Source organism: Candida albicans, chromosome 3, assembly GCF_000182965.3.
Source record: "Candida albicans SC5314 chromosome 3, complete sequence".
Classification (NCBI taxonomy): domain Eukaryota; kingdom Fungi; phylum Ascomycota; class Pichiomycetes; order Serinales; family Debaryomycetaceae; genus Candida; species Candida albicans.
The window spans coordinates 647,013-665,546 of NC_032091.1; the positions used below are offsets into that span (position 1 = coordinate 647,013).

Below are 18,534 nucleotides of genomic sequence, written 5' to 3' on the forward strand. Positions count from 1 at the left end.
AAACTTCGCCTAAACTTGATAATATTAGTCAATGGTTATTCATTTTCCGTTTTTTTTTTCTATTTTGTTTAAACTAAACTATCTTTAGTGAACAATTTAAGTATTGTATTAAGTTAGTCTTAGAAAGTACTGACATCATGGATTCATATTTCAAGTTTAATCATGGAGAAACAGAGTTGTATGTTTTGTTGTGGTAGCAGCAATCGGTGTTAACACCGAACTATACTAATTAAAAAGATTAAAAACAAAAATGAGTACACAGGCTGAAAAGAGATTGTTTAACTAACATAGGGGGGTCAATCCAATTAGAAGTTCTGCTCTTATCCCTTTTAATCAAGCTCCCTTTCAGCTGATTTCCAGGAAGGAGAACATGGGTACTTCTCACATTTCCATATCTTGTTGAAACTATAGAATTCTCTCATCCCTTTGGAATAAAAATTCAACACCATCGACAGTTTAGATGATGCATTGAGTGAGTATAATTGAAGATGATGATGATGGGAGAGTTTTGTAATTTGGGAAAACACCCAGAAAAAAAATATTGATACGGGCGTTTATTTGCAGCTATACTGAATGAGTGTTTCAAAGTGGGCGCACCCAAAACAAGAGCAAGATGAAAGGGAAAGAGGGGGTGCGAAAATGAACGGAAAAAGAAAACAAAGTTTTCAGCCCAGTAACTAAGAACAACAACAGAGGGTCTTCCCAAAAAAATGGTTACAAGAAATAAAGCTATATTTGTAAGTCGATAAGGGGTGGAGGGGCTGTGGATAGGGCTAGAAAAAGTAATTTCTCTTCAAAAAATTGAGCTGTTAACTTTCCTTGTTTTGAAGCTCTCTCATTGACAATGAAACAATTGTTTCAAAACAAACGATTGTTAGTGGTGGTGAAAGTAGGGTGGGCCGTATAAAACTCTCAGAGCGAAAAATTTCGACTATTTTTTTTTCATCTACACAAAATTGTATGCAGAAGATTGGGAACATCTACAAGACTTGATTGCAGCAATTACAGGTTTCATGATAGTTTTTCTGTGTTTTTTTTTCTTCAACTTCTAATTAAGGTTGAAAGGGTATTTTAATGTTTTTACAGAATTCTTTGAAAATCTTGATTCACATTAATTATACTCAATAAGGAGTTTAAATTGTTTGCATTCTTAAGTGATTTAAAGGATTCAACGCTCAGTGTGAAATCAATGGGATCAGCACTAATAAAGCAAAGCAAATCATTATTACTGGTCTACAATTGCGAAAAAAAAAAAAATGATTGTCCATTTTTAATAATGTAACCACGTTTAAAACATATTCATTAGTTTCAAACGGTATAGAAGAATAATATTTAAAGTATTTTTTCTGTCTTTGTCCGTTTTTCAAACGAATTGATTATTGTTCCACATTTCGTGTATCTGCAGAATGTGCTTTTGATATCTTCCTTGAATGTGAAAAGATTGGTGGATATTGTACGCACCCCCTATTTTTTTTTCTCTGGATTTGAAAGAAGCAAGCTGTATCAGATGAAAATGTTCAATTCAACTTTAGAAGGTAACTTTAAACAATTTCTTTTTGTGTCTTTCCAGAACTTCTAAAATTAAAAAAATGGGATAATAATAGTTTACTTGAAACTGTGTGGTTTCTTAAATATTTTTCTTAGTGTTTTTGAAAAAAAAATTTGAATAGAAGTGAATACATCATCGTTTTGATTGATCCAAAAGACAGCCCACGGGTATACTTTTCTTCCTTCCTTCAATTGATTCTTTGATCTACCATCAATGATTAAGAAATTTGCACCCTAAACATCTTATAGAGTTAAATGTTATTGAACGTTCAACAACTACTTGCCACTTTAGAATTTTTTCGCCAATGTATGGACGAAATTTTAGTGCTCGTTCAAAGAACAAAATGGAGGATAGTATACGTACGTGAAATTAGAGCTAAAATGAAATAGCAATATAACGCAAAACAAGTGAACTAGCTCGGGAGAGATATTATCCCTCCATTCCTCTCTATAAGGTTACAATTAGGAGAAGTAGGGGATATCAATTAGTATTATGAAGTTTTAGTTTCTACTATAAATCCCGTCAAGTGAAACATTAGATGTGCTACAGAATATAAACCTTTATGTTGACTTTGGTTGTTGCAGTAGGTTTCTAGACTTGCTAAAACCTACTACAAAAAAAAGAAAACCGAACCCTTCGATTGGTTATGAGTTTGGTTTTTTTTTTGAATTATTTTCGTTAACTTTTCACAGCAAAATTTTTTTCTTCTCATTTTCATCTCTTCTATCTACCCCCTAGCAACAACAACCTCTCCTTATTCTCTTTTTTTTGTTTTCCCTAAAATCAATTCTTGTTTGAAACTCAACTGATTGTTTAATTCCTGAAACAGAATTGGATTTAATCTTCTGTTCAAAGGCATTATCTCTCTATCAATTACCTACTTTATTTCTTTTCCAAAAAATTACTTTAACATATCAGTTAGATTTAATATTCAGATTTATGTTTCGTTTGGTATGGTCACTTCATAGTGCCAAAGTTATTGTTGACATTTTTATGAACGGTTAAATGACTCTCTTCGTATTACTCACATATACATTTACATATATCAAATACACAGATTGATTTATTCTGGCCAAGTTTTTCTGAAGAGTGTAAGAGAATGGAATGTTCTCTAAAATTCTACTATAAACAGCAAGTATATTATTATTAATGTTTAAAATTAAAAATATCACCTCCCTATCATTTTGTGTTTGTGTTATATGTGCTACTACTGTACAACTGCTTATTATAGTTACTATTGTGCTATTTTTCGGCTATAGTCAAACCCTATCCATTTATTGTTCGCTTTTATATTTTTCCCTTTCAACCCTTTCTTCTTTTTTTTTTGTTTCATTTAAAGAAAATAAATCTATAACCAACTCTCATAATTGGGGCGAGTGGCTACAGCTATATTGAGCACAATAAACTCCTTTTCAGTTTTTTTTTAACTACTTTACATAACTATGGGCTCATTCTGTCTCCTAAAATTCCAAGAAAACAAATGGCTTGATCAATAAATAGATGAAACAGCAGTTCAATTACATACTAAAACTGAAATGAGGTGAGGCGGCGGGACATAGATAATTAAAAGCAACAAAGTATTGACATTGGGTGATGTGAAATTTGAAAATATATCTCAATCATTCGAGTGCTGGAAAAAACAAAAATTTAGGAGATTTGCTGTAAATCCAATTCAAGGAAACAATCAGGCAACACCCTATTCTTTCTTTTTCTTTTTTTAGAGACTCTTATACCTAAGTGGGTTATGTTATTACTATTTACATAATAAATTAGATTCTTTTATTAAGAAAATTATTATCATCTCCAGTATATGCATTTGAATTAATACAAATGAATATTGGGAAATTTGAGAGAATTGGCAACTTTTAGCGTTATATAGTATCGAAACAGAGTTTGATAAAGGTGAGGATGTATATTTCACGATGTTTTATCGACAAAAAGATATTACTACTTCAGTAGTATACAATTTTGATGAAAGACACTTCTGATTAATTCGTGATTACATTGATTGTCAAAGAAAGAAGGTTATTGGATCTTTGATCTGTTGCTGTTTTGATTATCCATTTTTTTGATTTCGGAGGGTAGATCCGCGAATATCAAAGATAGATATTTAGATTTACAATTTTCAAACAAACAGGACAATATTACGTACTCTTTTAATACTTTCCAGATTGACCTACAAATGTATTATTTCAAAACTATCCTGTCTAGTCTTGTTGTTGTTGTTCCACAATAGTTGTTGAAATTATTTTTAACTAGTATAATTGGCGTATGGTTTTAGTGATGAAAAAATAGCCAGACTCGACTTTCGGATCAAGTTCAAGTTTCCCTCATTGATAGAACTTCTAGTATTTGCTGGATTACAAAGTTTGCATAGTCTTGTTTCTCGTTGTACTTTCTAAGCCTCTCGGGTACACTTTTTCAACAATGAATACTCTTCCGTTAAGTTATTGTACATTTTTTTGAGAACGAAAATTTGACAATTGAAATTGGTATAGCAGGCAAGGAACTATGATCCACCTCAAAAAAAAGAGATAATATCAGAAGTTGGCTTAATGCTAGGTGTAAATATTTACTGTTTCTTCATTCCATATACTACCAGCAAGAGTTTTTTCTCCTCTGTATATTTACGGAAGTATGTTATCTAAGGAAATTCACTTTTATGAACATCTACTTATACGATATGAAAGTTTATTATTGGTTTCTAAATTATATAGTTTCATTTCACATTATTATTTCCTTGTTTTTGCAGCTTTTGCGGAGCTCAACTTAAAAAAAAAAATACGTACCAACTAACACGACTGTTTTGATAAAGTCTTTTTCAAACTGAACAATCCACGAAAAAAAAAAACCAAGGGAGATCACCTACAGTTTCAAAACTGTTTACTTCTTCCAAACCTCTCACCCTTCATCGTCATTGCATCCTATTCTTTCAATTCCCAGCTTGCAATTTACCTTCAGTCTTTTATATACCAAAATTTCAAACCGATTTCTTTCCTTTGCTATCATATAGACGCCCTATGACAATTTACTCATTTTTTATATTTGATCGTCACTGCAATTGCATTTACAACAGAGAGTACACACACACTGCCTCATCCAACGACACTTTGTCAGGACAAATAAATAAAAGCAATGATTCTAATAGCTCGAAATTATTATTTGGAATTTTGTATTCGTTGAAAACAATATCTAATAAATTGGCCAATGACGAGGAAACTGAAATGAATGAATTGAAATCGTTCACCATTGGTTCGTTTAAAGTCCATTTTTGGGAGTCATTATCACGGTTTAAATTTGTTATTGTCACCAATGGAGAAGTCAGTCAATTATCTGATGTTTTATTTGAATTATATCTGAATTATTTCATCAAGTATGTTGTTAAAAATGGATTGATGCCCGTGGAATTCACTGCCGAGGGTGAGTATAGCAAGATAAACAATGGTAAGTTCATTGAAGAAACTGATAACTATTTACAATCTTTATCAATATTTCGATCATAGAAAAATAAGCTTTAAAAACAAATGATCAGAGTGTGGTAATTTAAAGTACAGCAATTGTTTTGCCCATACCGGTCACCATATAATAAGAATAGAAAACCAAGTTAGTTCACATTTTATGTCTCTCTTGGTGGCTTGTCGTTGATTTCATCAGAACGTCATACATTCTACATTTAGTATGCCTATAACAATTTCAATAATAGAAAGTAAATTACCAAACTTACCTGGACACTCAAGAGCAACTGAATAGCCCTATAATACAGCACTTAGTGTGTCACCAATGTCCAAGCACTGTCGTTGTTCCTGATTGGCTAGATAGATTTTATAGATGAGAAAAAAAAGCAAAAGAAATTGCTTATCTTCTTGATAAAAAAATTGAACGGGATGCCGGTGCAAGATTGATCGGAGAGCCGAACAAGTTTAGATGCGTCTTGCGTTGTCTATATAGAATTTTTCTTTACATACTTTTTTTTTTTTGACATATTTTGCATCAAAGAAATCTTGATTTTTTTATACACATTATTCCTTTTGCCCCTTGAGAGGTCTCTAATGACAAATAACAAGTTCATATCTATTCTAGAAGAATATATAACAATTTAACATTCGTCTATTTTAAATTTTTTTTTTCTAGTTTTATCAAAGAACTCATTGATTGTACCTCATCCTTACTTGTTTGAATTCTCACAAACCATAGCATATACACATACAGCATCACTTACTATGGCTGTCTCATTAGATCCACGACCTACAATATTCACATCCAGTCATCATGAGATCATAGTAGTCACATTGATTTGTCTTGCCCAATTTTTCACTCAAGCGGGAATCACATTATCATTGTCGACCATGAACATAATTCTAAAATCCTTCGATACCATCGATTCAGCAAAACAAGTTTGGTTTATGGGATCATATGCATTAACTGTGGGGACATTCATTCTCATTAGTGGGAAATTAGGTGACTTATTGGGATTAAAATTAATTTTTGTTATTGGATGGATTTGGACCACTGTTTTTTCTGCAATCACAGGATTATCAAATTATGTTTCTGTTGAATTTTTCATTATTTGTCGTGCTTTGCAAGGTATTGGATTTGCCCTCTTGATACCGTGTGGAATGGGTATCTTGGGAAACATATATCCTAATGGTGAACGGAAAAATCTTGTGTTTGGTTGTGTGGGTGCTAATGGGCCTGCAGGAGCATTCTTTGGGGCATTCATAGCGGCCTTGATTGCACAATTGTGGTGGTGGCCATGGATATTTTGGCTATTAAGTATAGGTTGTGTCGTGTTGACGATAATTTCCATGATCTACATCCCACCAATAACTCATCACAAATTGGAAAGCTATAGTGAGTTCTTTAAAAGAATCGACCCTCTAGGGACATTAACTGGGATAATAGGATTGATTTTATTTAATTTTGTATGGACTCAAGGTCCCGTGGTAGGATGGAATACGGCTTATATAATTGCTTTATTGATTATTGCTGTATTACTGATTGTTGCATTTTTCATTATTGAACTATATATTGCCAAATATCCATTAGTGCCGAAATCAGTTTTCAATCTTAAAATCGGAATGGTCTTGGCATGTATCAGTTGTGGTTGGGGGTCATTTGGAATTTGGCAATATTATTACTGGAATATTATTTTGAATCTACGAAAATATACTCCCATTGCTGGTTCTTTGACTTATGTTCCATTTTTGGTCATGGGGATAATTGCAGCTATTGCCTCATCAATAATTATTTCTCATACAAAACCATCGTACATAATTTCCTTTTCGACAATTTGCTTTATGGTGGGATGTCTCATGTTATCAGTGACACCAATACAACAATCCTATTTCCGATTAACATTGGGACAAATGTTCATATTGTGTTGGGCGATGGACATGTCGTTCCCCGCTGCTTCCATTATCTTATCTGACTATTTGCCAAACCATCATCAAGGTATGGCTGGTTCATTGGTGTCTACGGTGATAAATTACTCGGTCAGTTTGTTTTTGGGTATGTCTAGTTGTGTGGAGACCGAAATTAAACTCAGTACGCACAATGTCTTGCTTAGTTATAGAAGTGGATTATACTTTGGAATAGGTGTTGCTAGTTTGGGTATCTTCTGTTCCTTAATATTTATATTTGTCCAAAGAAATGACGGCAAAGGTACGAATGCTTTATTAGTAGATCTGGAAGAAGAGATTATTAGGGAATCAACTGAAGATGTCATGGAGAAAAAGTGAAAAAAAAAAGGTGTGTTTACTTAATTAGGAAATAAACGCCTACCGAAATTGTATTTTTCTTGTACCTTCGTTCGTTGTAGTAGTGATAGTAGTCGTAGTAGTGACTCCTTTTTCTTTCTCCACGTACAAGAATTACGGGACAGTGAAAAAAAAAAAACGTTCGTTATTCACTACAGTTATTAGTCCTGACAGTGTATAATACTATTTATTTTCAATGAAGTTAATCACACTTTTAGGATTACTTCCATTCACATTAGCAAGAACTTTTCATATAGCAACTAATCAAAATGTTGCGTGTTTAGAAATAAAAGCTCCTACAGCTATTTCATTGACTAAAACAATTGGTACAGCTAGTGGAGAAAATCCACCAGTATTGATATTTAATTATGACGAGAAACTTCTTTTACCAATTCCTAATTTCGACTATTTGGTGACTGATGGTAAAATTGACGATTATTTCAATGAAGAAGGATTCACGTTTGCCAAAGGATTCATTGGATCTTCCTATAATGATATTTTGATTGATAAATTGACGTACGATGTTACAACTCCAGGTACTTATTGTATATATTCTCCTTTAATTGATGGCTACGAATATCGCGTTGATGTTGAAGAATCATCAATCCAGTTTGATAATGTTGTTTTTTGTGTTGTTAATATTATTGTTAATTTATTCTATAACCAATTTTTCAGTCGTCAAAATAAAGTGCTATTCAAACTAATTGGTAAATTTGAATTAATAAAAGTGGGCATATTTGCTGTTTCTTTATTGCTTTCATTGAGATTCAATATAATAAATTACACCGAGGATATTGTGTCTGCTGTCGATGATGTATTTACTATGGTATTTTTGATGGGGTATGGAACACTTTATTCCAGTTATAAAGACCAAGATATTGGAAAAATTGTTATTGTTACATTATTCACCGTTACACCAGCCATCGCCTCCCGTTTTTTTGACCTAAAACTGGATGTTACGAATTTGGTAATCAATAACGAATACTATAACGTTGTTGATGGTGTTCTAGGGTCAGGAAAATTTGATGGATTGAGTGTAGTACAAAGAATAGTAAGAGACGTCAAAGCTCACAGGTTTAGTGCTGCAGTGGCTGCATTATTTGGAGTCAGTAAACTTGTTAAATTTACCATGTACATAACTACAATCAGACAAACATTGAACAAATTGACTCCTGGTGGAACAAAATCTGGATACATTTATACAGTTGTATTGTGGTTATTTGTTTATCCATTTGCTAGCTTTGCCTTTTATCCTGATTTGGTATATAATTACTACTTGGTTACTGACTATGGTCTGGTCCTAAAACAATTTTTACTCGAGAGTGTTAGAGACAAATATATAGTCCTAATGGCAGATGAATGTCATTGGGTTCTTATCTTTTTGATTTGGTTTGTTGGCAATAATGGATTGACAGTAGAGCCCACTAGTCTGAAGAAAGATGAGTAAAATCAGTAATAACTTAATGTTTGTATTATTAGATATATGAGCGTGTCGATTGTTGTACCACTTTTGTAACAAGGGAAAACAAAAAGGAGCCAAAAAAAAAAAAAAATGAAAACACCAAAATGCACATAAACAAATAAAAGTAAACAAATACTAAATCCACGCTTTCTCTTTCAATCATTGACTTCTTGTTATACGATAGACAACAAGTACCCTCTTTACTTGAATCTAAAAGAACAACAATTACTTTCCTGTATAAATAAATTGGTTGCTGTTATTATTTGTTTTTAAGAATATTTGTTCATAATTTGTTTCATACTTGTTTCAACAAATGACAACACCATCATACACCAAGAACTTGAATATGAACACGAAATCTTCAAAAGAGCAAACAAGATCGAAACGACCACTTTCTGAAATATCACCCAATTTAAGACGAGATCCATTGAAAAAGCGAAGAAATTCCTTAGGTTTTGAAATGGCCAGTATCCCTCTGAATTCCATAAAATCTTTTCCATCAAGAATTCCTCCTCCAACTGCATCAAAGTCAGCCACTATAGCTTCTTCTTCTTCTTCTTCATCATCATCATCGATGCTGTCTTTATCATCTATTCCACAAGGTATTCTATCGATTCAAGAAAGACTAAGACGGAAAGCAAGTGTTAATGACAATAATGGACAATCATCATCGAGTTTTGCTGCGAGACCTCAATCAACTGTATCCAGATCCAATGAACTCCAAGAAGAATATTATTCACTAAATGAACTATACAAACAACAAGCTAGTCTGTATGAAAAATTAGAGGTTGAATTGGGAAAACTAAAAGAGATTTATAAAAATTACTATTATAAAATTGACCTAATTAATGACTTGGTTCATCAAAAGCAGAGTGAATTTGAAATATTGGAGCATGATATTATCAATGATGTTGAACAAGAAGAAAAATTAACGTATTCCAAATTGCATGAAAATAAAATAAAACTAGATGGACAATTTAAAGAGTTGGAGTTTGAAATGTTAAATCAATTGGAAGATGCCAAACAATTTGACTTTAAGGAATTATTAACCAAAATTGAAAGTTTAAAAACAGAAAAGATGACAGTGTTGTCTGAGTATGAAAAAGTTATGTCAGAAGTGAATGCCAAGTTGAATGCTGATAGAGAACAATTTAGCAAAGATTTAGAGGATAAACTTCATCCATTAAATAAAAATAAACAATTGATAAATGATCAATTGATTAATAAAAAGGATGAATTGACTAAACTTGAAACAAATTACAATGAGCTTAAAGACCAACTTGCTGAAAGAAATGATTCTATAGACTCTATTAAACATGAGATTGCTAACATCGAACAAGAGATGAACAATTATCAAGCAACTAGGAAAAACTTGGAATTGAAACTATCAGAAGCCGAACTGGAATTACATGAAGCATTGGCTAAAGATAAACAGGAGCAAAGGGAATATGACAATGTTCGTTCTGAATATTCAGTACTACATTCCAAAATTGCCAAACATGACGAACATCGACGAATTTTGGAGAATTCAATCATGAAAATACAAGGAAAATTTAGAGTGTATGCCATTGGCGAAGATCTTGACACGTATAACAAATGTTTTGCGAAAGATACTCCATCTTCATTTATAATTGATGAATTTCAATGTTTAGTGCAGTCAACATTAAAAGGTCACAATGTAGCCATAATTAACAATTATCTTCGTGGGTCACAAATTGTCATTGACTCGTATAAGAACATTCAAAGACAACAGAAATATATTTACCAATGTATATCGATTAAAAATGGTGATAAAAATACTGATATTTGTGATTTGTTGAATTCTAATGCCCCAGTCGACTCGCTATTCCAGCACCAACAAATGGTCATTGACGATTTTGACCAATTTAAACAAATTGTCAAAAAAATTGATGCCACATTATCGCAAGAAATCGCCATTCATATAATTTCAACAGATAAGTCAAAATTAATGATTATTGATTGCTCAAGAATTGATCCAGACCAACAAGACAAGATTCTTGAAAAATTCAAATCCAATAGCTCGCTTGGGTTTTTGGAAAAATTACTTACTTGGATATACCATAATTGTTCTACATTATTCTTATACGAACCAAAAACTTCTCAATCAAATAGTCTACTAAAATTTATCAATTCTATAGATTCGCCTATTTAGTCAAGAAAATAAAAATACAATTTTTCTTTTTTTTAAAAAAAGTCTCATAATGTTACATAGTCGACACTAAATCGTGCAATACCCATTTTAGTTCATCGGTGGTTCCAATATGAGCATCGGGTCTTAGGATTGGTGTAGAAACTGGTGCAGGTGTTTGTGCTGGGGCAGATGCTGGTGCCTGAGCAGATGTTTGTACTGGTGTCTGTGTTGCAGTAGGTGTTTGCAAAGGCTGGTTCGTGTCTGTCTTTTCTGATACTGCCGCCGTCGAATCTGTTTTGTTTACTACTGGCGAATTAGTGGTAGCACCAGCGGAAGAACCACCAGCACTACTACCTTTATTATTACCTGGCTTGGTAGTCCCAGTGGAAGCGTCATTGGTAGTGGCTGCTTGACGTTCTTTTGCAAGATACTCTATACTTTTGGGTGGCAAGTAATAATTCAAGTCATCATTAATCATGTCGTCATTCTCAAGCATAACGTTAGATAATCTCAATTTGGGACCTTCCGATTCGACTAAATGAGGATACATTTCCAATGTGTCATGCAAATCTTCAATACACAAGGTGATATCTTTGCTTGATGGTAACGCATTCTCGTTGCTAATATTCTGAGCGTCTTCGTTGGGTTTTATGTATGGGATATAATTATCATTGGTATATTTATTCTTCCGATATTTGGCAACATCAATAGCTGTTTCAACAATGTTCTTCAAATGTGATTCCAAACCCAATAGCATCACTTCCATCACCCCAGGGTTCAACCCACCAGTTAACCCATGCTCTCTCATGATCATTAACATCATTCTCGATAAATTATCATAATCAGGGATCTCGTAATTTTCAGTGGCTATTGGTGTATTTATCCCATTCAACACATCCTGCTGCCATTGAACCAAATTATTAACTTGCAATTGCTGTTGTTCTTTGTCCTGAATCATAGGGATCTTGGGTAAGATTGCATGTCTAGTCAAGATAATATCGGTGGCTATTTTACCCTTTTTACCACTATCTCGGGATATATCAATTATTCTTTTACGCTCTTTCACTGGTAATCCCATGATCACCGATTTGAATCTTTCAAATTGAGTGTTTTTATTCTTCGTGACCTTACCAGCTTTTTTATTCCAGAAACCTGCAAACTCGGTTGATAAATCTGACGAATTATCCTTTAAACTATTGGCAAAATTTAATAAAAGTAATTTGTTATGATATTTCAACAAATTCTTCCCCTTTAATATGGGCGTTATCGTTGATATCAACTCAGCACGAGACAACTTCCCTATCAAAAACAAACTCAAAGTTTCATGATACTTTTCCCAATTCTTACCTAGTTTATTTTGAAACTCTCTTATTAATCGCTCTAGCTCTAACCGTTTATAGCTTTTTATTTTCTTTGGTGAACCATTAGTGAGGTGAGTGGTAGTTGACGTGCCATGCGCTTGATGGGTTGGTTTAAGAGCAGCTAATCCATTTTTCAAAGGATTGATAGTAGTTGTAGAAGATCCATCAGCGATTTGAGATGTCATAATCAAAGAAATAGTAACTCAAATGTAAATTGCCAAAATAAAAGGTATTATTGGGGGGAATTTAATACCGATAATGATTTGATTTACTTTGTTTGACAAGATAAAATAATGTATTGAAAAAATAAAAATAATGCGTTAGATTTAAATGAATTGACGTGTGGCTAGATATGTCAGGAGTATATTTATCAAATATACTATGTCTGGATAAAAATGGATAAATACTGACAGTTCTAGAAATGATGTAATGATTGATTGATTGATTGATTGATAAATGGATTGATTGATAGATGAAATTGACTTAAATAAAACTCTGGAGTATTCAAGTTTGCGTCGGTTCAGGCTTGTTTTTTTTTCGTTGTGTTTTTTTTTTTGGAGGGGTCGTTGTTTGGTCTCTAGATTTCATAGATACTCTCTCACTTGAAAATCACAGGTAGCTATGGAACCAAGATAGATTGAAAGAAAGAAGTGCATTGGTAAGGTCAACATTTAAATAAACATAGTTGTGGGGCATCAGATACAATAACTAAAAAATAAACAGGAACATGTTTGCTATACTCTGCAGATAATAACTAGAAGTTGAGATGGCGTAAACTGAATAAACCATATATACTCCAAAGTAGTATTGAGTATATTTAAGCTTGTGCACGACCTTTTTTATTCTGATTATAGTTGGACTATTCTTACACGCTTTACATCAATTACAATTGATGGTTACAGTACTGGCAGTTATTGCATTACTTGATTTGTTTTCATTAATGTTTCTTTAGTTTTTGATAGATTGCTATACACCAGATATCTGTATTAAATCACTTTGTGGTCTACATAAATAAAGAAAGATTAAATAAAGAAGGACAAAATATTTTATGAAATCGGCCCGAATCTATTAGCCCTATTTTTTTTTTGTCCTTGTCCCCTCTCATAATAACTATATTACTAATTTAATCACCATATATTAAAATCTCTTTACCAAACACATACATATTACTTTGATAAAAGAGTTATTAATATTATTTTGTGGAAAAAAAAAACATTAATCCGAAAATTAAATTAAAGTATTTTTCCAGGCAAAGAACTTATCGTTAAATTACAACTACATCCACAACGATAAGAAAAATTCTAAAGTGTAATCAAAACAAAAAAATAAACGGTCTTAAATCCGTATTAATAATAAAACTCAGCTCTACTACGGCGGTTATTCTGTGTAGAAATGCGTGGTCCGAGTAATAGCAGCAACAATATTACCGAGAGTTTATAATTACCAAAACAATAATGATTATTTCGTGCGAAAAAAAAAAAAAATAAAATAAATAAAATTATATAATAATTGATGAGTTTCTCCGCAAACTTTTCATAGTTTAATTTTCTGTACCAATACTAGCTATACACTCGGATTTCAAATGTCTCATGATGATTCAAATCTGAATTCAAACCCCAGCTCAAATCCAACCTCCAATCCTGTGTCAAAGCCGTCTGATATGGGCAGATCAAGCAACGACAGTGGCTCCGAACCATCAATACAACATTTTACGTTAGCCCCACTCGAACCACAAGGCGATGAAGAGGATATGGAAATGGGTGAGCCAATATCACGACAATCAACCTTTCTTGAGAGAGTACAATCTCGATATTCATTTTTCCACGAGAATTTGCGAGCTCAAAGAAAGGAATTGTCCATGAAATATCTTAAAATTTATCTAGTCATGGCCATTGGTTGCTTAGGAGTGTTTTCTATATATTGGGGTTCAATGTATCAAAGAGAAACCCGAATTAAAAACTTGAAAATGTTGGTAGTTTTAGAAGATGAAGAAATTAATGGCATCCCTCCACTTTTTGGCAATCAGCTTCGTGATTTATTGGCCACCCCAACGGCTAGAACACTCGGCGATTGGAAAATATATAACACTAGCGAATTTGAAACTATTGCATCAAAACACAACAACACAATAAATGAAGAGGTCATTCGTCAAATTCATCATCAAAATTATTGGGCCTCGATATATGTCAAGCAAAATTCATCTTATAACATATACAATGCATTAGCCAATGGTAATCAGTACAATGTCAGTGACTCTGTGTATTGTTACTATGAAACAGGAAGACACCTAACTAGTGTTGGCCCATATGTGGTGGCATCTATAGATGCCATTCAAACTATGTGGTTGGATCAAAACCTGGTGATGAGGGACATTGTGAGAATTGGTAATATAACTCTTGACAATGCAAACTCGGTTGCTGTCGCCACTACCGCCTTGGCATTCCAAATAATTGATATGAGACCATCTACTAGTGGAGTTTTAGTTGCAGCTTTACAAATTGGTCTTCTTTATCTTGTCATTGTTAGTTTTTTCAGTTTCAATTTTTTTGTCGATATACACCGATCAGTGGCATTAATGGTGAAGCAAAGAAACTTTTTACTTTATCGAGTTTTTGCATCAATCATATCGTATTTTGTTATCAGTTTAATGTTTGGTTTGGTTACTTTAGCGTTTCAAGTTGATTTTGCTGTTACATTTGGTAAATCTGGCTTCTTAGTTTACTGGATGGTAACATTTTTAACAATGTGGAGTGTTGGATTGGCTAACGAATTGGCCGCTATGCTCATACTTACTATCTATCCACCAATGGTTGGGTTTTGGTTGATCTTCTGGGTAATTATAAATATCACACCCACATTCACACCAATTGCTTTGTTACCTGAATTTTATCGGTATGGTTACGCCATGCCATTGCATAATGCTTTTGAAATTTATTCTGTTATTTTTTTCAACACGTATAAGGGATTAATAGGAAGAAGCATTGGAATCATAATTGCATGGGTGGTATTTTTAACATTAATGGCACCAATAGTGGTGGTTTACTTTGGTAGCACTATGAGTAAAAAAGCTGCTGCTGCCGCTGCTGCTGCAAAAAAGGAAAAGGAAAAGTCAAAGTAATTTGAACTGATATTTTTAAAACGCTTATATAGGTATGTAATCATTTGAACTAATGTATCATTAACTTCAGTTTTCTCGTAAAAGAAAAAGAAAAGAATCAGAGATGTCAATATACAAAAAACAAAGGTGTATTCTAGACTCAAGTGATAGGATTTCTCGGTTGTTTCATTAGTAAAAGTTGAAAGGTCACAAGAAGTGCTGCTTATAAATATTCACCGTATTTGGATACAGTTTGCCCTTCTTTTAGTATCAAAACAAATTGAAAAAGAATATAGTCTAACAGTTACACTTGTTAAGTACTTCGAAAAACTAAAAAGCTACCAAGTAGAAGTTACCAAGTTCACAACATAAAACACTCTACACTACACGTCATAGAAACTCAAATATAAAATTCATTGCTCCAGTCCTTTTTTCAATAAAATCCCAGCATTTACAAAAAAGTATAAAACTATTGACTACTAAGTTGTATTTATTATGTGTTTAGTCAATTTTTTAGAACGATCGAATGAATAATCGAAATGTTTATATGACAATTCAGAACTAAAAAATATACCGCATTGACTACAGAGTTTAAACAGATGACATAACAAGAAGCTTAAAAATTCATTATGATAAGTAAAGTTTAAATATTTTAAAGCTATTGGTATCGCAGATTTGAACCGCACAATAATAATTCGTTATAAGAATGAAGCTACAAATGATAGAATTCTATCACCTCATTTTATACATAAACTGGGCCAGCTTCAGTCTAATCTTGAAACAATTTGATCAATTCGATACTCTATAGAAAAAAAAGACTCTAAATGCTATATCTAAAATTTGGATTTTCTTTATCTGTCAAGTCGGCGAACTCGTAGTTTTCAATATGACTCATATCAACTGGTGGTCTTGAGTTTCTTTTCTTGTTTTCAATGTAATAAGAAACATAGATTGCAATCAATATAAACAATGAAACAAACCCACAAACAACAATAGCAACTTTTGCTCCGGTGTAGCCTGGTGCTTGTGTACTGATAAATGTTTGTGGTCCAATTAAATTCCCAACACAATAAGCTATCAAGAACATGGCATTGGTGGTCACCTTCTTTGTATGCCCAGCAACGTTAGAAGATACACATGACAAACAGCAAATGAACCCAAGTGGCCCTAACAAATTAAGATAGAAACCAGCCAATCTTGCACTAGTGCCTTTGCAAAAAGCCAAGAGACAATTTGCTAAGACAGCAATAGATGTTGTAATAATACCCATCAACATACGTGATGGGAAAAATTTGCAAACCCAAGCAAACAAAACACACCCAACAATTTCAACAGCTCCTTGGGGCATTTGTATCAAAAGCGATTTAGATGGGGTGTAACCAAAATCTTCGTTTAACAAAATGGTACCAAAACTTGTCAAGCCTCCATTTGGAATATTACCAGATAAGGCAAACAAAAAAAACAACCAAGTTCTGTGATCAGTCAATGCTTCGATGAATTGATGCTTTTTGAAATGTGTGTTACCAAAACCTTGTTGATTAGTTCTTATACGTTCCACTACCATTAATTTTTCCTCGTCTGTTAAAAACCAAGCACCTGCTGGTGTGTCAGGGATATGAACCATAATTATGAATCCTAAGAATATCGTCAAACAACCAGTGACGACAAACACGAGTTTCCAAGCTGGTAAAGAATAGTTTCCATTATTTTTAAATAACCCATAAGCAATAGCCAGTCCTACAATAGTACCTATACCATTAGAAGCAAACCACCACGCAGTTCTAAGGAATTGTTCCTCCTTTCTGTACCATTGAGATGTAATAATAGTGAAGGCGGGTGTCACACTCAGTTCCAACATTCCCAAAATAGTTCTCAAGGCAACAAACCCTGGGTATTGGGGAACAGAATGCAAAGCCAATATCATCCCCCAAAGAATAATGAAAACTGACACTGTTTTAGCAACGGGGAATCGTTGCAAAAGCATTGAGGCTGGGAATTCAAAGACAAGATATCCCAAGTAAAATGCAGTAGCCGTCCAACTATACATGTCACCTTGCATTTTTAATTCTTTTCTTAACCCAAGCACTGACGCATAACTTGTTGTTAATTTATCCATGAATTGAAAGCAATACAACAAGCACATAACGGGTAATAAGTACAAATCAATTTTTCGAAGTAATTTACTTGCCTGAACACTGTCTACCTCGATGGTTTCACCCTTGTGCTCAAGAGCGAGCTTCATAGCTTGATCAACATCATTGGTAATAGCAATCTCCTTGCCAGAGGGAGAAATGATTGTAGTTAAAACATGTGGTTTATTATCTTCGATATCTTCTTTGGTGAACGATATTATCGGTTGGATATTAGTCTGGTTTTCCAATTCTTTTTTTTCGGTCATGACTACGTTGGAGTTTTCAAACAATAGAATTTCCAGAGTGTTTATGAAATAGAAGGAGAAGAAGGTTGTTTTATAGCTATATAAAAATCTATAAAGATTACATATTGTCAAACTAAGAATTGTGTTTAATTACAATTCAATTACGAATTTAATGATCGCCTATTCTCTTACTGGTTATCTAGCATAATTTGATTAATTCAGAGAGTATTTTTTCAAATTGATATTGCAGCCACATATTCATTCTTCTTTCTTTCTTGCCACAGTTGACCATGCATTTTATTCAGAATCCAAATTAATGTTGCAATGCCAAATCAATTAAATGAGCTAGAGGGTTTTAGTTTTAAATTTTTGGTTAGTGGTTTTGATTCAAGACGCCACACTTTCATTTACGGTTGCATTAAATTGTCACCTAAGAACGCTCAGAAAAACGTCTCAAACAATCAAACTCACGGAAGCAGTTGCCAATTTTGTCGATGCGCGCGCATTTTATGTTACTTGTAATCAATTATTTCCATAAATCGAATTTTTTCAACAAACTCACTCGAACGTTTTGATAAGATAAAACTATAGTGACAATAGAAAAAGGAAAAATACGACAATAAATACAAAGTTACAAGTTTATTGTCAAATATATGAAAATCGATATTTATCAGTAACCAATGAATGCTCAATAATTGGGATGGGAGGGCTGCAAAATCGTACCACAATGTAATTCTGCAAATCATCAACCGTGGTCATCACTGGGAATATGAGAAAACT

At 33.1% G+C, this 18,534-nt stretch overlaps 7 protein-coding genes across 7 annotated transcripts; 5 read left to right on the plus strand and 2 right to left on the minus strand. All coding sequences in view use genetic code 12, as the record gives it.

Annotated features, from left to right (window-relative positions):
• Nucleotides 1-4,569: 4,569 nt before the first annotated feature.
• On the plus strand, nucleotides 4,570-5,052 carry CAALFM_C303060WA (TRAPP subunit; the record flags this gene model as incomplete). Its single annotated transcript, XM_714905.1, has 1 exon — nucleotides 4,570-5,052. One exon carries the CDS (start codon nucleotides 4,570-4,572, stop codon nucleotides 5,050-5,052), a length of 483 nt encoding a protein of 160 aa, XP_719998.1.
• A 717-nt stretch (nucleotides 5,053-5,769) lies between these two features.
• On the plus strand, nucleotides 5,770-7,287 carry CAALFM_C303070WA (uncharacterized protein; the record flags this gene model as incomplete). Its single annotated transcript, XM_714906.2, has 1 exon — nucleotides 5,770-7,287. The coding sequence occupies one exon, from the start codon at nucleotides 5,770-5,772 to the stop codon at nucleotides 7,285-7,287; it is 1,518 nt and encodes a 505-aa protein (XP_719999.2).
• A 214-nt stretch (nucleotides 7,288-7,501) lies between these two features.
• On the plus strand, nucleotides 7,502-8,752 carry CAALFM_C303080WA (uncharacterized protein; the record flags this gene model as incomplete). The annotated part of the gene is made up of 1 exon (XM_714907.1): nucleotides 7,502-8,752. One exon carries the CDS (start codon nucleotides 7,502-7,504, stop codon nucleotides 8,750-8,752), a length of 1,251 nt encoding a protein of 416 aa, XP_720000.1.
• A 328-nt stretch (nucleotides 8,753-9,080) lies between these two features.
• Nucleotides 9,081-10,940, plus strand: USO5 (Uso5p; the record flags this gene model as incomplete). Its single annotated transcript, XM_714908.2, has 1 exon — nucleotides 9,081-10,940. The coding sequence occupies one exon, from the start codon at nucleotides 9,081-9,083 to the stop codon at nucleotides 10,938-10,940; it is 1,860 nt and encodes a 619-aa protein (XP_720001.2).
• A 52-nt stretch (nucleotides 10,941-10,992) lies between these two features.
• CAALFM_C303100CA (uncharacterized protein) lies at nucleotides 10,993-12,465 on the minus strand (the record flags this gene model as incomplete). The annotated part of the gene is made up of 1 exon (XM_714909.1): nucleotides 10,993-12,465. The coding sequence occupies one exon, from the start codon at nucleotides 12,463-12,465 to the stop codon at nucleotides 10,993-10,995; it is 1,473 nt and encodes a 490-aa protein (XP_720002.1).
• Nucleotides 12,466-13,862: 1,397 nt separating this feature from the next.
• CAALFM_C303110WA (uncharacterized protein) lies at nucleotides 13,863-15,398 on the plus strand (the record flags this gene model as incomplete). Its single annotated transcript, XM_714910.2, has 1 exon — nucleotides 13,863-15,398. One exon carries the CDS (start codon nucleotides 13,863-13,865, stop codon nucleotides 15,396-15,398), a length of 1,536 nt encoding a protein of 511 aa, XP_720003.2.
• A 799-nt stretch (nucleotides 15,399-16,197) lies between these two features.
• On the minus strand, nucleotides 16,198-17,775 carry DAL5 (allantoate permease; the record flags this gene model as incomplete). The annotated part of the gene is made up of 1 exon (XM_714911.1): nucleotides 16,198-17,775. The coding sequence occupies one exon, from the start codon at nucleotides 17,773-17,775 to the stop codon at nucleotides 16,198-16,200; it is 1,578 nt and encodes a 525-aa protein (XP_720004.1).
• Between the last annotated feature and the right edge of the window lie 759 nt (nucleotides 17,776-18,534).